The sequence below is a fragment of the Protobothrops mucrosquamatus genome, unplaced genomic scaffold (genome assembly GCF_001527695.2).
Source record: "Protobothrops mucrosquamatus isolate PMUCROS unplaced genomic scaffold, P.Mucros_1.0 scaffold36, whole genome shotgun sequence".
Lineage (NCBI taxonomy): Eukaryota > Metazoa > Chordata > Lepidosauria > Squamata > Viperidae > Protobothrops > Protobothrops mucrosquamatus.
The window spans coordinates 946243-967180 of record NW_015386420.1 but is presented as its reverse complement, the minus strand read 5'-3'; the positions used below and the strand labels follow the sequence as shown (position 1 = coordinate 967180).

The following is a 20938-nucleotide window of genomic DNA, read 5'->3' as shown; positions in this document are numbered from 1 at the left end:
AGCATTGGCTGGCCGACGGTACCCTAAGGAGGCCCTCTCTGTGGGAGCGGACTGGTCGAAGGGAGGAGGCGGTCTTGCAAATACCTAGGTCCATTGCCATGGAGCGCTTTAAAAGTTGTTACTAACACCTTGAAGCGCACCCGGAAGGCCACCGGCAGCCAGTGCAGCTCGCGCAGGAGAGGTGTTACATGGGAGCATCTAGAGGCCCCCAAAATCCCCCGCGCAGCCGCATTCTAAACTAGCTGGAGCCTCCAGGTGCATCTCAAGGGGAGCCCCATGTAGAGAGCATTGCAATAGTCGAGGCGGGAAACAACGAGGGCTTGAGTGACCGTGCGTAGGGCGTCCCGATCCAGAAAGGGGCGCAACTGGTGTATCAGGCGAGCCTGATGAAAAGCCCCCCTGGCCACGGCCGTCACATGATCGTCTAAAGACAGCCGAGCATCCAGGAGGACGCCCAGGTTGCGGGCCCTCTCCGCGGGAGCTAATGACTCGCCCTCGATAGCCAGAGATGGAACCAACTGGCTATGACGTGACGCCGGAAACCACAGCCACTCGGTCTTGAACGGGTTGAGTCGAAGCCTGTTCCTCCCCATCCAGACTCGCACGGCCTCCAGGCACCGGGACATCACTTCCGCGGCATCGTTGGGGTGGTCCGGGGTGGAGATGTACAGCTGGGTGTCATCTGCGTACTGATGAAACTCCACCCCGAAACCACGGATGATCTCATCCAGTGGCTTCATATAAATGTTGAACAGGAGAGGCGAGAGGACCGACCCCTGTGGTACCCCACAAGTGAGGCGCCTCGAGGTTGACCTCTGCCCCCCTGCCAACACAAATTGCGTCCGGTCCGAGAGGTAGGACGAGAACCACCGTAAAATGGTGCCCCCCAACCCCCCTAACCGGTGCAACAAGATACCATGGTCGATGGTATCAAAAGCCGCTGAGAGGTCTAGCAGGACCAGGATAGAGGAACACTCTGTATCCCGAGCCATCCAGAGATCATCAACCAACGCGACCAATGCCGTTTCCGTGCTGTGCCCAGGCCGGAAGCCGGACTGGCGCGAGTCTAGATAGACAGTTTCTTCCAGGTGCTGAGGGAGCTGTCGTGCCACCACACTTTCAACAACCTTCGCAAGAAAGCGAAGGTTGGAGACAGGCCGGTAGTTGGCCAAAGCAGCCGGGTCCAGGGAGGGCTTCTATGAGAGATGACCAGCAGGTTAGAGTAAAATAAAATGAACTGGGAATAGGAATAGGAATAGAATAATAACTTTAATGTCACTTTAAATGTACACTAATCAGCACACATTAAAATGAAATTTTGTTGCTTTCAGCTCTCAAACGGTAACCAACTCCAATATACACTACATAAACATGACATGTTTTATGACAACTGTGTAGCACTAACTGGTGGGTGGTAAGGCACTGCTTTGTGAGGGCCGGGTGTACAGCTGTACCCTTCCCTTCTCTTTATAGCATTCTGATCCTGCAGATATCTCCATGGAATGGGATATTTGGTTATCCGTCTCCCAGCATATTCTGTTGCTGTTCCTCAGTCTTGGGAATCTGCTACCAAGTCTGGCAGTGTTGCCAAGAGAAATGGGGAAATAAGTCCAGGTGTGTCCACAGAAAGGGTTTCAAAATATTAAGAGGCCAGCCTCATCTTTGTGATAAAAGTTCCTCCCTGTTTTACAGTCCATGTGTTGTGATTCATGTAAAAAGTGACAGGACTTTTGAGTGCATTATAGGGGCTGCCATCTTGATTCTTTGGTGTAATTAGCAGAATTTCTCCCATTCCCCAAAGATAAATGAACCTGAAAATTAGCAGTTAGGAAATGATGGGTGGCCTCATATTTTCATTTTGTAATCTTGACCGGAGCCTTTTAATAACCATATCATGAGAAAGAATCAGCATTGCTTTACATACTAATTGGATGCATATATTGTACAAAATCATAATGGGGTTTTTGAAAGGTATGAATCCAGCAAGTGTAGATTATAGCCCATAGATTATGGTTTAATGTCAATCCTGTCATTTGTTGCTTATTGAATGAAGCATGAATTTAAAAGTATGATTTAGCATGTGTGATTTTAAATAATGAATGCCCTAGTATGAGGGCTTCAAGATATCTCACTCTGAATTAAGATTCCTATATGTACACTGAATATAAGTTGAATTCAGTTCAAACCAATCAGGTTTTTCTTTGGAGCAGGAAATGCTCTAGAAAATAATGCTATAGGTCTGAGCTACAATCCTGAGCCAGCACTAGACGGCAGCAAAGCGATACAAAGCGATACAAAGCCTTGAATAACTTCTTACCTTGTACTGATTGTCTGGATTTTTGCAGCTTGGCAGTCATGTTGTAAATAATACAGAACAGGTACCGTTTCCAAAGCATTACACCATAATTGTGATAATCTATTTGTCCCATACTGCACACACAAAAAATGGGGTGGAAGGGCAGAAGCCATGGTTCTGAGAACCAGATGTCTCAACTGGTTTATTCCGGCTGCCTCTCTACTTGGCCTTTGGCATAATATAGCTTGGTGCACTTAGAATAGCAAAAGGTCAGGAGCACAGCCTTGCACAAGATGCTTGGCAATGGACTGGGTGTTGTCTCAGATCTCCCAGAGAAATGAGCAGGAGGAGAGACCCACCCTTATTGTGGGAAATCATCTTCGAATGCACCAATCCCATTGGCCCACTTCCCCCACTTGGTTTGCCCCACCCTTTGTTCAGGAAATGGTTGTGGTTTTGTTCTAATGTAGGAAACAATCCTTGCAGAAGCCTCCTTGCTTCTTTTTATGGTTACTGCTGATCTGCTTCCCCCTTTCTTCAGAACTAATCTCCACCAACTCCGAACTATGTGGTGCCTCAGTTTCTTTACTTATGTGCTGAGGTAACAACACAACAGCAGCAAGGCCAGAGGGAAGATTGATGATAGGGGCACCAGCAGATGTCAAACTTGGATGCTAGCACTGCTGCTCTTTTGGCCACCTTTCCTATAACAGCTTCCCTGTGATCCATATTAATTCTGCAGGATCCAATCTGGGTTGGTCACTGGGACCAGAGGTTTTGTCTTCCGAGCTTTCTGAGTCCAAAAGCTTGGAAGACTAAACCTCTGGTCCCAGTGACCAACCCAGATTGGATCCTGCAACATTATTCTGGAACGCGCATATTCACCTTCATTCATATTAATCCCAGACAATACTTAGTGTATGCCTCGAATGGAAGACTGAGACTGATTTCACAATTTGTGCATTTACACATAATTGAAAACGCAGAATGCTTCCAGAGTAGGCTTTTATTCTCTCCCTATTACAATATGTTAGAGTGGTTCAGATGATGTTAGCTTTCTCCTTTCTCTTTCTTCATGCTCTGATCCTTCTGATTCTTTTTGTTTTCTTACAAAGCAAATGTTTTTCTTTTTTTTAGGAAGGCAAAATAGAATTTTTTAGGAGGGCAAAATAGCTGCATAACTATATATTTATCAGACATATCTAGGAAAGCAGTCTAGCACAGGTAGCATGAGAAGTACCTGGACCTGGAGTTTTGGGGGGAGGGCAGAGAGTTTCCAAATATGTTTATTTCATACATACATGGGTGTCTGTCTGTCTTTGACTTAGTCTGGAATCCTAGCAACTGCCTGGACAAATCCATGCAATTTTCATTTTATGAATTGGTTTGTATTTTCTTCTTCCTTGGGCTGGGAGAGAATGACTGGCTCAAAATCACCCAACTGGCTTTCTAAGGCAGGATTAGAACTGAGCGTCTCCTGGTTTCTAGCCTGGTGCCTTCTAGACCCAATTGTTTTTATACAATTCCCTTGCCTCCTTCCTCAAATTTTATGAAGGATATGATGAACATGGATTCCATTTGAAACCTTCCCAATATGTTTCACTTTTCCCATTCTTTTTCTGAAATTGTTTAGAAGGAAAACCTGCAGTAAGTGGTATAACATCTGGAAGTTCCCTGCAGCACATAGTGTGGAAGAAACCAATCTGCTATTCTAGCCTCAAGTAGGATGCTGAAAAGCAACTTATTCACAATTTATCTCTTTGGAGTTTGATTCTTCTGTCTTTTTCTTACTACAAACCCTGACTGCACAACGTTTAGAGATGACTTTTAAAATTTATGTTCAAGGCTGACTTTTGCAGAAGGGGGCGATCTAAGACTGTCTGGAACATTCCTGAATGAAAAAGAAGGAGAACCACACTTAAACCACAAACATGAGGAAAGAATGTACTTTTAAAGGAAACGTTCGTGCTTTTTTTTTCATTTGTCTTGATTTTTGCCATTATTTCAATAGGCATAAAAATGGAAAGTATGCAATGGATTTGAATGAATAATTCATTGATTCAGTAATTATTTAATGCATGTTCATATTTCTTATAATTTGCATAGAGAGCATTTTCCCCTTTTTAACCATCATGCTTTGTAAATTCTTATGTTTGAATTTCATTCCATATCAGGTTTATTATTTGATGGACAAGAATTGTGAATGATGGTATGTATCACTTTTCTTTAGCTTCGGTAACTAACTTGGTGATTCCACTGTGATTTGCCCATTGCTGTAACAGAGCCATTCCTTCTGGTCTCCTCCTCCTCCCCCTATTCCTCCTCCTCCCCCTGGCATTTCAGTCTGGAGGCTGTCGAGTGTCTCAAGTATTTTTTTTTCCTCCTGAACTTTCTACTTCGAAAACAGCTTCTTTTTAAAGTTGGCTTGAAACAATGCTTCGGGTAATTGTAGAATCAGCTGCAAATATCCCTAAACATACGTTTGGGAAACCAGATCCTATTGTGTCAATTATTTTTAAAGGTAAGGAAAACTAATTTTAGAAGATTTTTCTTTCTTTCTGACAAGATGGCATGATTAGAACAAGATTGCAAAGAGCTTCTAAAGTGTATCACTTCTTTTTTTTAATGATGAAAAACAATCTGGAGATGTCTTGAGGTGCCTCTACAAGCATATTTCATTGCACCTGCATATAGGAAACTCACCTTCAGTTTTGGTGAATGGGCAAATGAATTATATTTTGGCATATAAATTATTTTCCTATCACAGAAGATGTCTGGTTATTAACCTGCTATACAGGAATGCTAGCAATGATTGATTACCGGTAGGAAGAGTATGATTTAAAATATTTAAATTTGATTTATTTACATTATTAAATAGAATTTTTCTATGACCTTTCCTGTTTGAATTATTACTATATTAAAAGGAATTAAAGGAATACATTAAAAGCAATAGGGTTTGAATTGTACTTGCAAGTTTTGCAGTGGACTTTATATTGGTCTTTGGTTCACTGTTTAGTTGGATGTGTTGGATGTTAGAAAAATCAAATAACTTTTGTTTGGAATACAGATTCCAGTTAAGATAGTTATATTACTTGGTTGTACTGAATGAGAACACTCATTTTATTGGAAAAAATAGGACTACAGAGACTGGGCTAGAATGAGTTTTCTATATTTCTCTGTTGCCATCTAGTGGTCCTCTGGATTTCTGCAGCCCAAATTTAATGGAGTTCCAAAAGGTGGCCTGTGGCTCAAGCCTTAAAAAAATATAAATAGCATGGAGGGAAAAAGTATTTATTTTGTTCTTCATTTTGTTCTTTTTTTAAAATGATTCTTCCCTAATATAAAATCTTTATCAAATGAGCTCTGATGAACAAGTAATGCTTGGCTTTATTATCCCTGATCTCATATGTTAATTAAAAAGTTAACTGCACTTCTTTTATTTCAAAATTACTCACCCAGAGCTTTATAAATATATAAATCAATAGATAAATAAAATCTTTAATTTGTAAGAAAATGAAGCCTGGTGATTTCTTTTGTAACTTGTTTACGAATCATTCTTTCATTACCCAAGGCTAGTTTTCCAGTTTCCACTTATATTTCAATGGGGCTGCAAAAAACCTTTTTCTAATTTGAAATGTGTATTTGTATTTTTGCTCACAAACCTTTCTGAAGCCATAATTATGATGCTTAAAGGGCACCAACAGAAATTAATTTCTATGTTTAGATGCTGTTTTCAATATTCTTCATCCCCTCTCTAAAGCTTCTGGTCATATGCAACCCCTCTCCCCAGAAAATTAGAGGAGGTGCATTTGGTACACCCATCATGTAGTTGGTTTTGTTGTTTAAATTTGAATAAGTATCTTGAAACAAAAGCTTGGAAGAAAGGTCAAGAGTTACTGTGTGATTCATGCTTTTTTCCCATGGAAAATGTGAATTGAAGCCTTCAGTAGAACAAACTTTAAACAAAGAAGAAACATACTAAAGATGCAGTCATGCTGGACTTCTAGGAGGATGGGTTGTAGGTGGTGTTTAAAGGCTTAGAATGAAAAGTATCTGTGAGCAGAGACATTTCCATAGAATAAAACTAGAACATCCTGCAGGAAACAAGCATGGGAGACTGGCCTGTGATAAAATGTTTAGAAACAGTGTCTTCATCCTTGTTCTATTTATTTCGGGATGTTCAAGTTGTGATGTTGCTATGTACCCAAAATACACCCACTCACAAGGGAGAGGTATCAGCAGGCCTGAAGAAATCTCTTGAGTTTGCAGAAGTACAAAGATTGTAGGAGGAAAAAAGATATCTTGGAGGAAGCGTAGAAAGAGACAAAGAAAGACAAAGTGCCCTTCGTGGCACTAAAAGCTAAATGAAAATGAATGGTCAGAATCTCCAAAAATAGCTATTTACAACATGATCCAATCCTGGTTGTATATGCTATGAACAACTTGGAACGAACAGGTTTTGCTGAAGTATAAATCATCTTTATTGGCATATATTTAAGGAACTGAATATTGTTAGTGCCATGGAATAGCAGTTGAAGTCATTTCCCCACTAGAGACTTATAGCATTATATAGTTACCCTTCCATTGTTGTGCCAAAATGAGTATAATAAAGACAGGTTTCATATTACTTCAGTGATGGCTGAGTAATGCTATGAAGATGCTAATGAGGAAATGGCTTGAATAATGGAAAAGTTAGGGAGGAGGGGAGAGAATGGAATGGATATCCTGAATAAAATAATAATTACTAATATCTGTACTTTAGAGTTGGCCTAAATTCATATGATCAAGTCAGGTTGAATCAATTTCAAATGTTCATTGCAAGGGATCAGTTCAAAGTGACCTGTCCTCTCCCTCCAGGGAGAAGAAGAGGATATCATGGAGAAAGGAGACAACACAAGCCAAAAGTAAAGTTAACGCCTCCATTTCAGTTTTATAACTGGCCCTATCTAGTGCTTGCTTCGGCCTGACCTACCCATTGGCTAACATGAAGTGATGCTAGCCATGGATGGTGTCTTGAAAATCCCTTGGCCCTGCTTGGAAACCCCATTGGTCCAATCTGCTGATTGGCTAACATGCACCTGCACTAGCCATTGGGTAAGGCATCCTTTTTGAAATCGTCCCAAGTGAACTCGAAGCACTCTTTCAGAGACAAGCAGCTGGAGTTTCTTCACTTTTGTACCCTAAGATTGCTTGCCCGTAGTCTGTTTCTACTTGTTCTTCTATTCCATTTTGCTGTGACTCATTTTAGAATATCAACCTACTTTTGGGCCCTTCAGTCCTACTCACAATGCACTAGCAGGTATTCTTGAACGAACACAGAAAATGTAGCCCTCCATAACAGAATTTAATATTTTGTTGTATTTCCTACTTTTTCTCTCTATCTTCTAAACTTAGCTTCTAAAGGTTCCTTGGAAAGCAGCATTAAACTTAAATGAAGGAATTATAGAGCAGAGTTTATATGGGATTTTTCAATGGGGGGGGGGTGTCTCCCTCCTGTCTCCCAAGGTTAATCCTACAAACCATTATGGGGACATTGCTCAGGCTGAGGAGGAATAACTTACTGAGTATGGATATTTACTTGTGATAGTAAGCTAGAGACTCAGGTACTTTAATAGTTTACGGAATTGTGAGAGCTTTCTATCACCTGCTCCTTCATCACAGAGAAAAGGGTTCAGTTCTTTGCTGTTCTCCATTTTCCCTCTTACGTGAAAATTATCTAACATTATGATTTCACCATCTTCAATACAGCCACAAGGAATAAATTGGGGTTTTTTTTATTGCTGATTAACTAATGTGCTTAAAGAATTTCACTAAAACAAAATAAGTGAAGATTATATGACAATGGAGCTTGCAGTGTTGGATGAGACCTCACATGCTCAGCATTTACCTCAGTAAGACTTATTCTTAGGTAAATATACAGTATGTACAAATTTAACTTAAATTTAGCACTTCTCTTCAAAAAATATGTGATAAGCTCATATTTTGAGATTGCTAAGTGTCAGTTGTGGCCCAATTCAATTGTAATAGTGTATGCTAATATTAAATAATGGTAAAATCACTGTTTAGTTTATATAACATTATAGCCAATATTGTTCAGCAGGACTTGCAAATCTTTTGTGGTCTAGTCTGAGCTAGTATCTTGCACACTCCTTTTTTTAATGTTAATTCCTGTCACAGTTTTATTACAGGAATGTGAGTCACTTGTTTCCACACTGACTAAATAGAACCAATTGTCGGCTCCTCCCACACATATCTAGCAGAAGGAGTATGTTCTGTAATTGAATTTCATGGAAGCTATGAAAATATATATCTAAAGCATCCTTTTTTTAAAAAAATCACTATGAAATCCATCATGATCCATTATTTTTTAAAAGAGATTTAGTGCAATGCATGCTATAATAGTTGGCATATTTGGAATAAAATTACTGCATTTTGGGTTTTTTTATTTCTGTTAGAGATTCTATAGATTGAAAGTATGGATTTGATTTAAAAAGTGCTAATTTTCTGTGCAGTTTTTACCTATATTTAGTCGATGTACATGTATTGATGAGGTTAAATGTCTATATTTTGAATTGATCATCCTTCTATTACCACAACTAAAATATATTAATAATGATTTAGAGCAAAGTTTCTCAATCTCAGCAACTTTAAGATAAAGATTAACTTTTAAGCATGAGTGACTGGGAAATTCTGAAAGCTGAAGCCCATATTAGAATGGTTGAGATTGAGAAGCACTGATCTAGCCCAAAGGTAATATAGTTAGAATCACCTGAAAATAATAGCTCAAGGGGTAATCTGAATTTTACATGGAGATTTCTCCTTGCCATGACCAACTCACTGCAGCCAACTTGCTGCGACCAATTCACCGTGGCCAACTCACTGTGGACAACTCGCCATGGCTAACTCACCATGGAACAAGAGTTACACTAATATCAAAGAAATAGTGAAATAGAATAATTAAAGAAAGGGTGCCAAAGGGAAGAAAGGAAGGAAAAAAAATGAAATGAATGAATGTGAATGACAAAAGTTAAAATAATGTTTTAATTATTAATTATTTTAATTAATAAATTAGTGATTAGTAATAATAATTATTTTATTTATCTATTAATTATTTTAAATAATTGAATTGTTGAATTGTCCTATAACAAGTTGGCCTGTGGTAAGTTGGCTGTGGCAAATTGGCTGCAACAAGTTGTCCCATTCTGCCCCAGATCACACTTTAAAAATCAACCTTAGATGATAGGTGATTGTCATGACACAGAAAAGAGAATTAGAGGTAGGATAAAAATCATCAGTAGGAAAAGAAATATCTGCTGATATGCTTTTCTGTCAACATAAGGTCTGCTAAGTCAAATAAATATTTTAAAACTTCTCAATTTTAATTTGTTATATAGTAAATATCAATAGATATAATCCTCAAAAACCGAAACTCTTTGGGGTCCTCAATCATTTTTAAAACTGTAGAAGTGTTTTGAGACCAAAATGTTTGAGAGCCATTGCTGTAAGAATGTCAAAGCTGAAGAGATTTTATACATTTTACAGCTATTCTTGTGTAGTGTTGCAGTAAAAGGAAGCATTTGGAGACATTATAGGTCTACCCAGGCCCACATGTAAAGATGTACAGTACCAATGAGTTATTATTATAGCTATGAAAAAGGTTTTTTTTAAGTGTAATGGAATTTTTAAAACTATTTTTTCCACACAAGTAAGTGCATATCTTTGTTTATTTCCAGATGAGAAAAAGAAAACGAAGAAAATTGATAGTGAACTCAACCCGGTTTGGAATGAGGTAAATTTATCTTTCTGTCCCTATAATGTAGGAAAAAGCACAATGTGTGTAATAGGATTCAGTCAGGGGCCCTATTTCATGACTTTGGGTGTTGCAAACAAGAAGACAGTGAGAAACACAAGTGTTGTACGTTTCTGCTCTGTTCAGAAGTAGAATTTCTTCCTGTCTTGCCAAGGTAGTAATTAGTGGCTAGCAGCGTCTGCAGCAGACCAGAGGCTACAAAATGATGGTTTATGTGTAATGATATGATTATGCAAATGCCACTATTATGTACTTAGATCCCAATATTTGATGTAATTTACTGCATTTGCATAATACCTCATTAAGCACATGTCATCCTTTGCGCTCTCCATTGGTCTCCCTGTGGATGCCCATGGAGGCAGTCTTTTTACAGTCAAGGACCATATTTGAAGAGTTAATTATTTTTCAGACTTCAGGACTGTAGTGGAGGTGTCAAATCACATAATAGTATTTTGGGGTCTTCTGGTCATTGGGGATGGTGAACTTTAGTGATAGTTTTGGAGGTACTCTGATAAGTATAAAACTGGTTGCAAAATGCAGCTCCTAAGAGCCTTTTCTGATGGTTCTTGAAGGTCCCTCTGGCTATGTTTAGTGAAAAGGAACAGCCACTTTTAGGAAGAAGCATATTAAATTGTGGAGTAAGCTTTGAAATAATTACAGGTAGTCCTCAATTTATGACCAGTTGCTTATCAACAGTTTGATGGACCTACCAGGGGTGCTTTTGACCTAGTTCCAAAGCTCTGATTCCCACAGCCCACAGTAAACCAATGGTTTGCTTAATGACCACCACAAAAAAAAATCATAAAATTGGGTTGATTACATGGGTGACCTATTTTACAGCTGCTGCAACTTATGTTCTGTGATGCGCAGAGTCTATTATGGTCATATGTTGAGGACTACCTGCCTATGCCAGCTATAAAGAAAACCCCAAAAGCTTCCATGCCAAAGTGCATAGTATGTTTCTATCCTTTTTTGTGACCTTCAGCTCTGTTCTCCCACAAATGCTAAGCAGAGCCCTTAATTACAACAGGTTATCTATAACCTTCTAATATAATTGGTTTATTATCATATCATTCAATAGCTTGTATATCCTTTCCATTAAGATTAATTGTTAAGAATTTGGTCATTCTTCATGTCTTGGCCAGGATCACATGGAGGCCTTGTTCTAAGACTGAGAAGTTCCAGGTAGCCAACACTGATGAGCTGGAAGCCCCCAGTGATACCAGTGGAGGGACTTCTTCCTAACTGAGATACCTGTTTCTGAGGTTTTTCTATACATGGGAGATAAATTCCCCCTCACCTAATTCCAGTGGTTATTAAACTGAATTGTGAAAAGCAAAACAAATTTGCACAGTCAATTCAAAGACGCATCGGATTTGGAAGTTATGATGGAGGTGAGAAATCACCAGGTGACTCCTAGACTGTTGGCTAAGCAGAAAAAAAATCCCAAACAAATCAAAGAATTCCTGTATTCTTCTCAAGAGAGCTGCATCGACCAGGAATTAAGTTCAACTTGAAGGTGTCATAACATATATTTTTTATTAATAAGGCAGGAGTTAGTATTAAAATTGAACAGTCTAACTTCAAGCTTATTGTCATCATTCTAAGCAAATGCCAGTTAAAAATAAAGGGACAGTCTGGGTTAATATCTTCCTTCGTCTTTCTTGTGATTTATTTATGCATATCCTCGTCAGGGCTCTGCTTTTGATAAATGTTAATCTAGGCTAGTCAGACCAGAGCACTTGAATACTTAAGAATGCTTAGATAGGCAACATTTCCATTCCCATACAAATTACTATTTCGACATCTGCACCAGTTCCACAGTTCCACAGTTACACCTTCTGGGAATCAAGCAAACCAACCAATGGGAATCATTCACACCCATTGAAATGGGTAAATATTGCATGTGTGTTGAGCAGAAGCAGGCAATTTTTCACCTGGGGTTTTTATGACTTGAGACAGCCAAGGTCTGCAGGCCTCCAATTGCCATGGTTTGGGTGGCTGTTTCATTTAGTTTGGATTTCGGGGACGGGGTAATGTGAGTGGATTGTTTTTTCTGTCCCTAACATTTTCCCAAAATTGGAATTCGCTTCCCCTCCAGAATACAGTGGAAAATCATACCTTGCTAAAGTTTGCTGGGTGTGGGATCGGGGCTGCAAAAAAACACAGCGTGTGTCAAGATAGTGTTTTATACTATCTCACATCTTAAACAAACTCTAGCCCTAATCCTAAACTCGAATGGCTGGATGAAAGGGAGGCAACATAGCTAGGTGATGGGTGAAATAGCGTTGCAAGTAGGAGGGGGGCGGGTTCTTTGCTGCACAACTTCACTTGTGAAATATATCTAATGTTTTTTCCTTTCTGCTTATCCATTCCAAATATCACAACTGTTTGTCTACAGTAATCCTAAAATATTAGGAAGAAGAGCAACCAAAAAACCCATCACTCCCCATCAATAACACACTTGTTTCTCAGTTGATTTAAAAAACAATATTCCACGCATGTTCAGTTTTTTATTTTTAGATTAAAGGTAATCCTCAATTTAACACCATTCATTTAGTGACAGTTCTAAGTTAAAATAGCACTGAAAAAAAGTGATTTGTGACCAGTTTTCACACTTACGACTGTTGCAGCATCCCCATGGTCACATGATCGAAATTCAGATGCTTGGCAACTGGCATGCACTTATGCACTGTCCTGGGGTCATGTGATCACCACTTGTAATCTTCTCACCTGGCTTCCGGCAAGCAAAGTCAGTGGGGGAAGCCTGATTTGCTTAATGACCGCCTTATTCACTTAACAACTGCAATGATTTGATTAATGACCATGGAAAAAAGGTTGTAAAATTGGGCACAACTCACTTAACAATTGCCTTGCTTAGCAACAATTTTTTTGGGGGGGGGTTAAATTATATTGAGGACGTTGTAAAAACAGGTGTTTTAAAGAAGCATTGCATCAACAAAATATTGTCCTCAAGATAATCTTTTCTATACAAACATAATGGAGTCCAATAATTTCTAAATATTAATTTTAGTTATAAATTATAAATTATAGGTTAGTTAGGCCAATTGACTAGGTGTAGAAATTAAGACACTTTCCCTTTGTCTAGACAATATAGGAAACTCTAATTCTTTATTCCACTCTTCTCTTGCTCTCTCAATATCAAACTCATTTGTTGATAATAAATATTTATAGAAATTAATAGGGGTTTTTTAGTTTTAAAAGATTTAACTAGTTCTTGTTAAAGTACTTTTGGTGTCTGAGAAGCTGAAAATGCTGCTGGTCTGGTCTGCTGGCTAATAACATTAACATTTGTTAATGTTATTAAAAGAGATATTGTAGCTGTAAATTGATAGATGATATTTGTATCTTAGCCCAACAAATGTTAAAAATTCATCCTCACGTGATACTGAATTAAAAAAAAATATTTAAAATATTTATTCTTGAAACATTTTGATTTCTTACTTGTATATGTTCAGTTCTGGGTTTGGTCAGTTTTAATAACTGCTTCAATTGTTTTCACACAGATTCTTGAATTTGATTTGAAAGGATTACCACTGGATATTTCATCATCCCTGCAGATAATTGTGAAAGATTTTGAGACTATAGGGCAGAACAAGTAGGTTATTTTTTTTAAATTTTAATGCATTTATTTCTCAACAAACATTTCATTATTTTAAACTAAACGTACTACTTTTGCAATGCCGTTTATTTATTTCGTAAAGTTTTTAAAAATTCAGTTATGCTATTATATGCTTTTTTCCTTTATGAGTAAAGGAAAGATATTCCTTAGTTAACAGTGTTCAGAGACCATTCAGTTACAATGGCTCTGAATGAGCTGTACTTATGGCCAATGCTCAAAGTTCCATCCATCACCCCCTCCCACAATCCTGTGATTATAATCTGGGCGCTTGGCAATTGGCTTTGTACTTATAATGGTTGCAGAGTCCTATGGTCTTGTTATCACCATTTGCAACCTTCTCTGCCACTTTCCCATCAGCAAAATCAATGCAAAAGTCAGCAGGGAAGGGTTAGGGTTAGGTCACTCCTCTAAGTTACTGCCACTCCCCCAACTTCCTGTGTGCCATCCCATCCTCCAGAGTACCCACCTCAGGGACATGCACATTGGTCTGCAGCAGCCACCTGCCTTCCTGCCTTATGGACTATCTGCCTTATGGACTATCTGCCCACCAGCACTTGCACAGCAACACAGCATCCACACCATCCAACTGCACTCCATAGAACTCACTCACTTGCTGGCCTCCTTGCGAGCCTTCCGGGGCTTGTGACATCCTGCTGGCTTTCCCTGCTGGCTTGCTTGTTGCAAGCTGGCAGGAAGTTGCAAGTTGCAATTAATTGAGGTTCTCACCTAATAATCTATGATCCTCACGTAATTACTGTGCAATGAGGACATTGGCTGTTGATAAGCAATGTGGTCAGGTGATATTACACTTTATGACCTCCTCACTTAACAGTGGAAATTTTGATCCTAGTTACTGTCGTCAATATTTCTTATAAGAGATGAGACAGATAGCATTAGCTATCTATTTGGAAGGCTGACTCAATCTTGAGCCCGTCAGGATCGAACTCCAGACTGTGGGTAGAGTTAGCCTGCATTGTAACCACCGCACCATCAGGGCTCCTATACATTTGACTTAGAAGAGTATTGCCAAAAAGAACCAAAAGATGAGAAACTGCTATGCTCTAAAAATGTCTTTAGTAATATTTGTGTCAGCACTGCAGACATATTATGAGGTGTTTTTCATGTTGCAGGGACCAAATGATTGATTTGATTTTTGGAATGCTGCTTTTAAATTCTCTGTTTTGGTTAAACAAGTAAAGAGAATAGTCTAATGAGATTGTTTATAACTGATTTACAGTACATTAAGATTTGTCAGAGTTTTACTTAAAATAGAGAAAGGCATGCCTTGTGTAGAAACGTCAGTGGGATCCAAGCAATCTAAGGATCACAGGCAGACAGAACTGAGGTTTCTCCAGCTGGTTGAATTCTGTCTTAGAACTCCAAGAATGTAGAAGTCTAACTCAACATCTTGCAAAGTTTATATTGTGATTCATATGTAAAAAATTTGCTCCTAAAGATTGATTCAAAGTTAACAGTTCAATGTTTATTTAAGGAACCATTTCCTGCAAGCACTTTTCCATTTTTCTTATGGTGACTTCCTCTATGGCATGTTATAAGCATGTTTTATTTAACTTTTTTGTTGTAGAACTAAATTATAAAATACTTTTTTTCTGAATGGGAAAGAGACTTCTCATATAGTTAGTAAAATGTAACATCTAAGATTAGAGGTGAAGATCACTAATTGAATATGTTTAAAATATTTAAATATTTTGCTATTAGAGACAGTAGTATCCTACATATGTCTGCTCAGAACATCTATAGTAAGGACAGCAGGGTGTAGGAGGTTATATAAAGATTTAAAAGATGATAATTTTAGCCTAAGGGATAGAATGAAATGAATTAATGGTTTGGACACTTCCAGTTAAGATTTTTTGTCTGCTCCTCTCATCCCTAAAGTTTTATTCCATATTGTTCAAGAAGATCTTTTTGAAGATGCATTTGTGGTAGTCTAATGGAAGGGGAGAAGAAAAAAGAGGATGTTCCTCTGACTTCCTTAAATAAAGTTCCAATCTAACAGCATTTCCATCACCACCCTCCAGTCTTTCACAACAGAATTTGATATTGACCAATGATCAGATTCACTTCTGCCAACTTCCAAGTGCACTTCCAGTCCATAGTCACCCTGTTTCCTCAGCCTATCCAACAAAGCAGTGGAAGAGTACACAAATGTTATCCAGTCTTCTGTCCTTTGATTTCCACCTGTTTTACAGTAACAAAAATTCCAATACCCTTTCCCAAATAAAAAAAAAAGCTTGGTGTTTCCTCCATCTCCTTATTTTTTATTAGGTATATTTGTATGTGTTAATCTGGTGGTTTGCTAATAAAGATAAGCCGTTCTTGGGCAGAAACAAGGGGAAGTCAATCAAAAGAAAAAAGTAAATTAAAGCATTTAACTATAGTGCTGTGGAGTGCTTCAGATCTGATTCTAGGGAAAGATGTATTGGAGTGCACAGAGATGTGAACACAATCTGCAACATCATAAACCAAACCTACCTGTGGATCTCACAGGAGTCCAATTTAAATCTTCTAAAGGTTTCCTGACAATCTTCCATTTAAAAAATATCTGAGAGTTGAAGCTGAAATGAATTCATGTTGGTGTTGATAACTTTCCAATAAGAAGTTTCCCAAGCAGGTGTTATCATGGTTGTTTGATGCTGTAGGTAGGAGCTGAATTGGAGAGGGAGCATTAATTATGAGAAGATAAATTCTGAACAATGCATACTTAAAGAAACAAGCTCCAACAGCAAGATGCTGAAGAATGTGTGTGTAAGAGTAATAGCTTACTTCAACCCAGGAGCTAGGAGCAAAGATGAAGCAGGAATTACCATCAGGAAGTAAATAGAACATCCAGAAGGTGTGCAGACCAGCAGTAGTTTCAGACAAACCAAACAAGACCTAATAGCATTAGGAGATGCATCAGTTTCAGAGTTAAGCCTAAGTGATATAAAACAAGGGTCCCCAACCCCTGGTCCATGGACCTGCACCAGGCCTTGGCATGCCAGAAACCAGGATGCGCAAACAAACAAAGCCTCATCCGAGGGTGCAGGCAACACACAAAACACGCCCCCTCTGGTCCACAGAAAAACTCTCCACAGAACCCGTCTCTGGTGCCCAAAAGGTTGGGAGTCACTGATACTGTATAAAACACATTGCACACATTATTGCCTTTAGTTCTGGTACAATTTATTTAATGCTACCTTATCTGGGCTGCAAAACAAGTAGTAGTTTTTCTATAACTGTTTGTTGTTATCTGCTGGTTGTCCTGAGTGTTGCAGGCTAGATTTAGTAGCTACAATTTCTTTTGACAATTTAAAATCAGAAGCTACAAAAATACATTTTGGAAGTTGTACTCAGAATGTACTGTAATGTAATGGAAGCCTGGGGCATATGCTGTTTTGAAATTATTTCATTGAGTAAAATATGGAGGAATGTTCTTTAGATCACAAGAAAGATATCTTCTTATTTGAACTCCCAAACAGGCTTAGTCTAGCATTCCAAACTACGATTTCAGATGTTTCTGGTTTTCATCTCAAATGGTGTGTCTGAACAGGCTTGTGATGTATTTTCAGGTATCAGCTGTGTTTTTATTTACATTTTGCATAATAGTCCAGCGCTGATCACTATAAATATTGGCTCTGTTCTTTATGGCTGGGGAGTTGGCTTTCATGCCCAGTTCAAATAATGAATGAATAAACAAATCCTCTTGAGAACAGAGCAATAGTTACAACAGGGTTGCCAACTGATCAGAGGTGGGAAAGACCCATTATTCTAGGAACAAGTGAATGTTTTCAAAATATGGGAATAAACTTTTTGACCAGTATGTTAAACTGTTGTAACGAGCAGAGTAATGGCTGGCATAAAATTTATCAATTACCACCAGTATTTCTGACTGCTCTCAAAGTGTTTATGTGCCAGATTGCTTGAGAGTTAAAAGCAGTTAACATAACTGCCCTGCTGTGTAGAAGAACAGACCCAGATTCATTCAGATAATAAGTAAATAACCGGTATGTACAATAATTGAATAGATATTGTATTTGATAGTAGGGAGCAGATTTATAGCCAGCAACACTGGATGACTGGAAATACATTTCTTGTGGTTGTGTACCTAATATGTAGTGTGAAAACAGAACTAAATATCCTACTAGGCCCATAGGTCCATTCATCAATTCTGTCATCTTCCAACAGTGCTGAATCAGGTACTTCCAGAAAACCTATAAGCAGGGCAAGAATACAGTACACATTTTGTGCTGTTCCTTCCCAGTAATTAGGTATGGAAAAGTACTTCTCAATCTTATTTATTGATTCTTATTATTCCCGTATCTGCTTTAGTGCAGTGGGAAGAAGCAGCAAAATACTTCTCTCAAAAGTATTTCCTTTTTTTTTTTTCTTACCACACACAATTTTATAAGGCCATGCTCTACTGAAGTTCAACAATTGGGATTAAAAAGAGCTTATTCACAGTGACTGTGGTTCAGAATTGAAGCCTGAATCACCTTTTAGTTATGATCTGACTAATCACGCTTTCAGATAGATGGCTCTTTGTGCATTGCTTCTGTCTTTAATAAACGGAGAAGAGATACAAGTGGAGAACTCTAATGCATTCTCCCCTCCCCCCCACCCCCGCCCAAGGTTTAGAGAATGAAGGAAGAAAATTGCACAATAACAGCTCCAACTGGAAACTATTATTAAATCACCTGTTGATTAAGAATATACAAGACTAGTACTGTGGCTGAATTTGTACCTTGAGTTTATAAATTACATAGTATGGATGTTTATAAGTCTTCTCTCAAATGTTTGTTGATTTACTTACAATATTTTATTTTAGCAACCACTGCAGTGTCTGATAATTTTAGGAACTACACAATTAAATATCTAAGTAGCAGCACGTTTATGGTAGTTTCAATCAGAATAAAGTTCCTTTTAGTGAAAAAAATACAAAAGGAAAGTTCTCCTTTCCCGGTCTGTCAAAGTCCCTGTCATACTTGTTATCTGTAGTCATAATTTACTGAAAACGTTATCCTAAACAAGTCCCTTTCTTGTTTAAATGACTTTCATGTGGGGTGGCCAGGTGATAAGCAGGATATACCTGCTGAAATTCCTTTTGCTTATCACTTTTGGGCTTGTTTTACTTCTGGCCAGGGCTTTTTTTCTCATAGAATGCCCAGAACGGAGTTCCGGCACCTTTTTGGGATGGAACCTTGTAGGGTAGGCAAGGCCGGTTGTATGACATGTGTGAGTTCCGGCACCTTTTTTTTTTTTTATAGAAAAAAAGCACTGCTTCTGGCCACTGTAAGTAAATGACTTTTGATAGGCTTTGCATAGAAAACATTGCACAGGACAACTTTTTGGCAAATTTTGTCCCCTGAATGTAAATAGTGTAATGAATTTTTATTTGTTAGGAACCAAATGTTGATTAAACTAGAAGATATTCCTTTCACGGGAAGAAAAATGGATTTTCATTTCTGTTTCTCCAGTTTTTCTTAGTGTTTGAGTTTGGTAACTGGTTTTTTTTGCAACTTAGCGTTGCCAGCAAACTATTCATTGTTCTGGCATGTCTGTGTTGTCATATAAAGCTGAGAAAAATGCTGCCTCTATTTTTGTTTTCCGTGGGATAAGATTTTTGCAAGCTAACTTGCTTTAACTTGTAGAAGTCTTATCCTACATTAAGATCAAACCCGACTGAATGGACAATTGTTATTACTAAGCTTTAGGTAATTTGGAAAAGTAGTGTTAACAATCCTAGGTTGATGGTATAAACGTAACCACAGTATGAGCAGAACCACTAGTCCACGTGACAAATTGCATAGCTGGATTTTCCCTTGTAAGGAAAATAGAAAAGTAAAGACATCTGTTTTCTGTTATATGCTAACTTATTCTTTGATGGCTCTAAATTTATTCAAGCTTTTTAAAAAATATTTAAAATATTTAAAAAATATAACTCTGGAAAATTATGTGCTGCTACTGTATATTTTAGAATACTGTACATTGTCATGCTACAGGAAATAAATCAAACCAAAGTTTATATAAAAAGATCTTATTTCATAGGTAGGGAGTGAAATAAGTTTCCCCCTTTTTTTTTCCAGACATTGAATGGTTTGGCATTGGAAATAGAAGGGGAAATAGCAGCTGCCCAATCTTTCATTTTTAAAAAAGACCATAGAACATAGATTTGCAGATAAATTCTGTTAACTATTATGCAGCTCTCATCACATGCATTTTTATTCTTATATTGACTCCATAATAATTGCAAGATTTACCTTTAGAAGTTTTGGATGCTCCAGCACTGGAGGTTTTTAAGAAGAAATTGGACAGCCATTTATCTGGTATAGGGTTTCCTGCTTGGATAGTCCAAAACATGAACTAGAAGACCTCCAAGGTCCCTTCTAGCTCTGTTATTCTGTATTCTGCAATTCTAGGCAGGGTACAGAGTATGGATAATTAAAATTAAAGTAATTGCCATTGCTGCAAGAAAGTTTGCACAACAGTCTTTTACTCTGATTATGGAGATGAGGATGGATTCCAGACCCTTGCAGTGATGAAGTTATCTAGTTGGATAATGAAACTTCGGCAAGCTCAGAGATTACCAGAAATTCCACTTTTCAACCCTGAGCTATACATATTCTCTTCTATTGGAATAGTTGTTTTCTGCAGAATTCTGCATAATGCCAACTGGCCGTTTCTAGAGCACTGGCTAAGTCTCTTGTGGCCTTATTTTCATGGATTGCAAACTATTTTGAAACAATACAAGATTTGTTTTTTACTTGTAAGTGGCACCACTGTATACTTCATGCCAAGTGTCACCTTCTCCCTGCTGAAATAACAAGATTTTGGACGCACCTCAGCATCGCAGTAGAAGAAAACCAGGATGTGACATAATGGAAAGCATGGAAAGTTATACCATAAACAGACTGGTAGGAGACTCAATTAGCTTCCGAAATGGGAATTATGCAGAAATTAAAGGTTATCACTTAGAATGAGAAGAGAAATTGATTTTTAGACATAAATACTTCTTATTAAAGACTTTCTTTCCTGGTATGCTGCGAGTGAGACAAGGCAGTGTAAATCTGTAAATCTGTGGTCTGAAAAAAACTTCTATTGGCTTTGTTCCCATTGCCATAGCAATTATGCATACTAGCTGGGTTTATGCATAACAGAAAGCTCATAATATGGTTTGCTTAATTTTGGCTTA

At 38.1% G+C, this 20938-nt stretch overlaps 1 protein-coding gene across 1 annotated transcript in view; it reads left to right on the top strand.

Annotated features, from left to right (window-relative positions):
- The first annotated feature begins 4671 nt into the window (after positions 1-4671).
- Positions 4672-20938, top strand: part of MYOF (myoferlin) — a 109827-nt gene continuing 93560 nt past the window's right edge. The window contains exons 1-3 of the mRNA XM_015811292.1: positions 4672-4817; positions 10030-10085; positions 13634-13725. Coding sequence (XP_015666778.1) covers positions 4730-4817; positions 10030-10085; positions 13634-13725 — 236 coding nt within the window. The 5' untranslated portion in view covers positions 4672-4729. The remainder of the gene's footprint in view (positions 4818-10029; positions 10086-13633; positions 13726-20938) is intronic.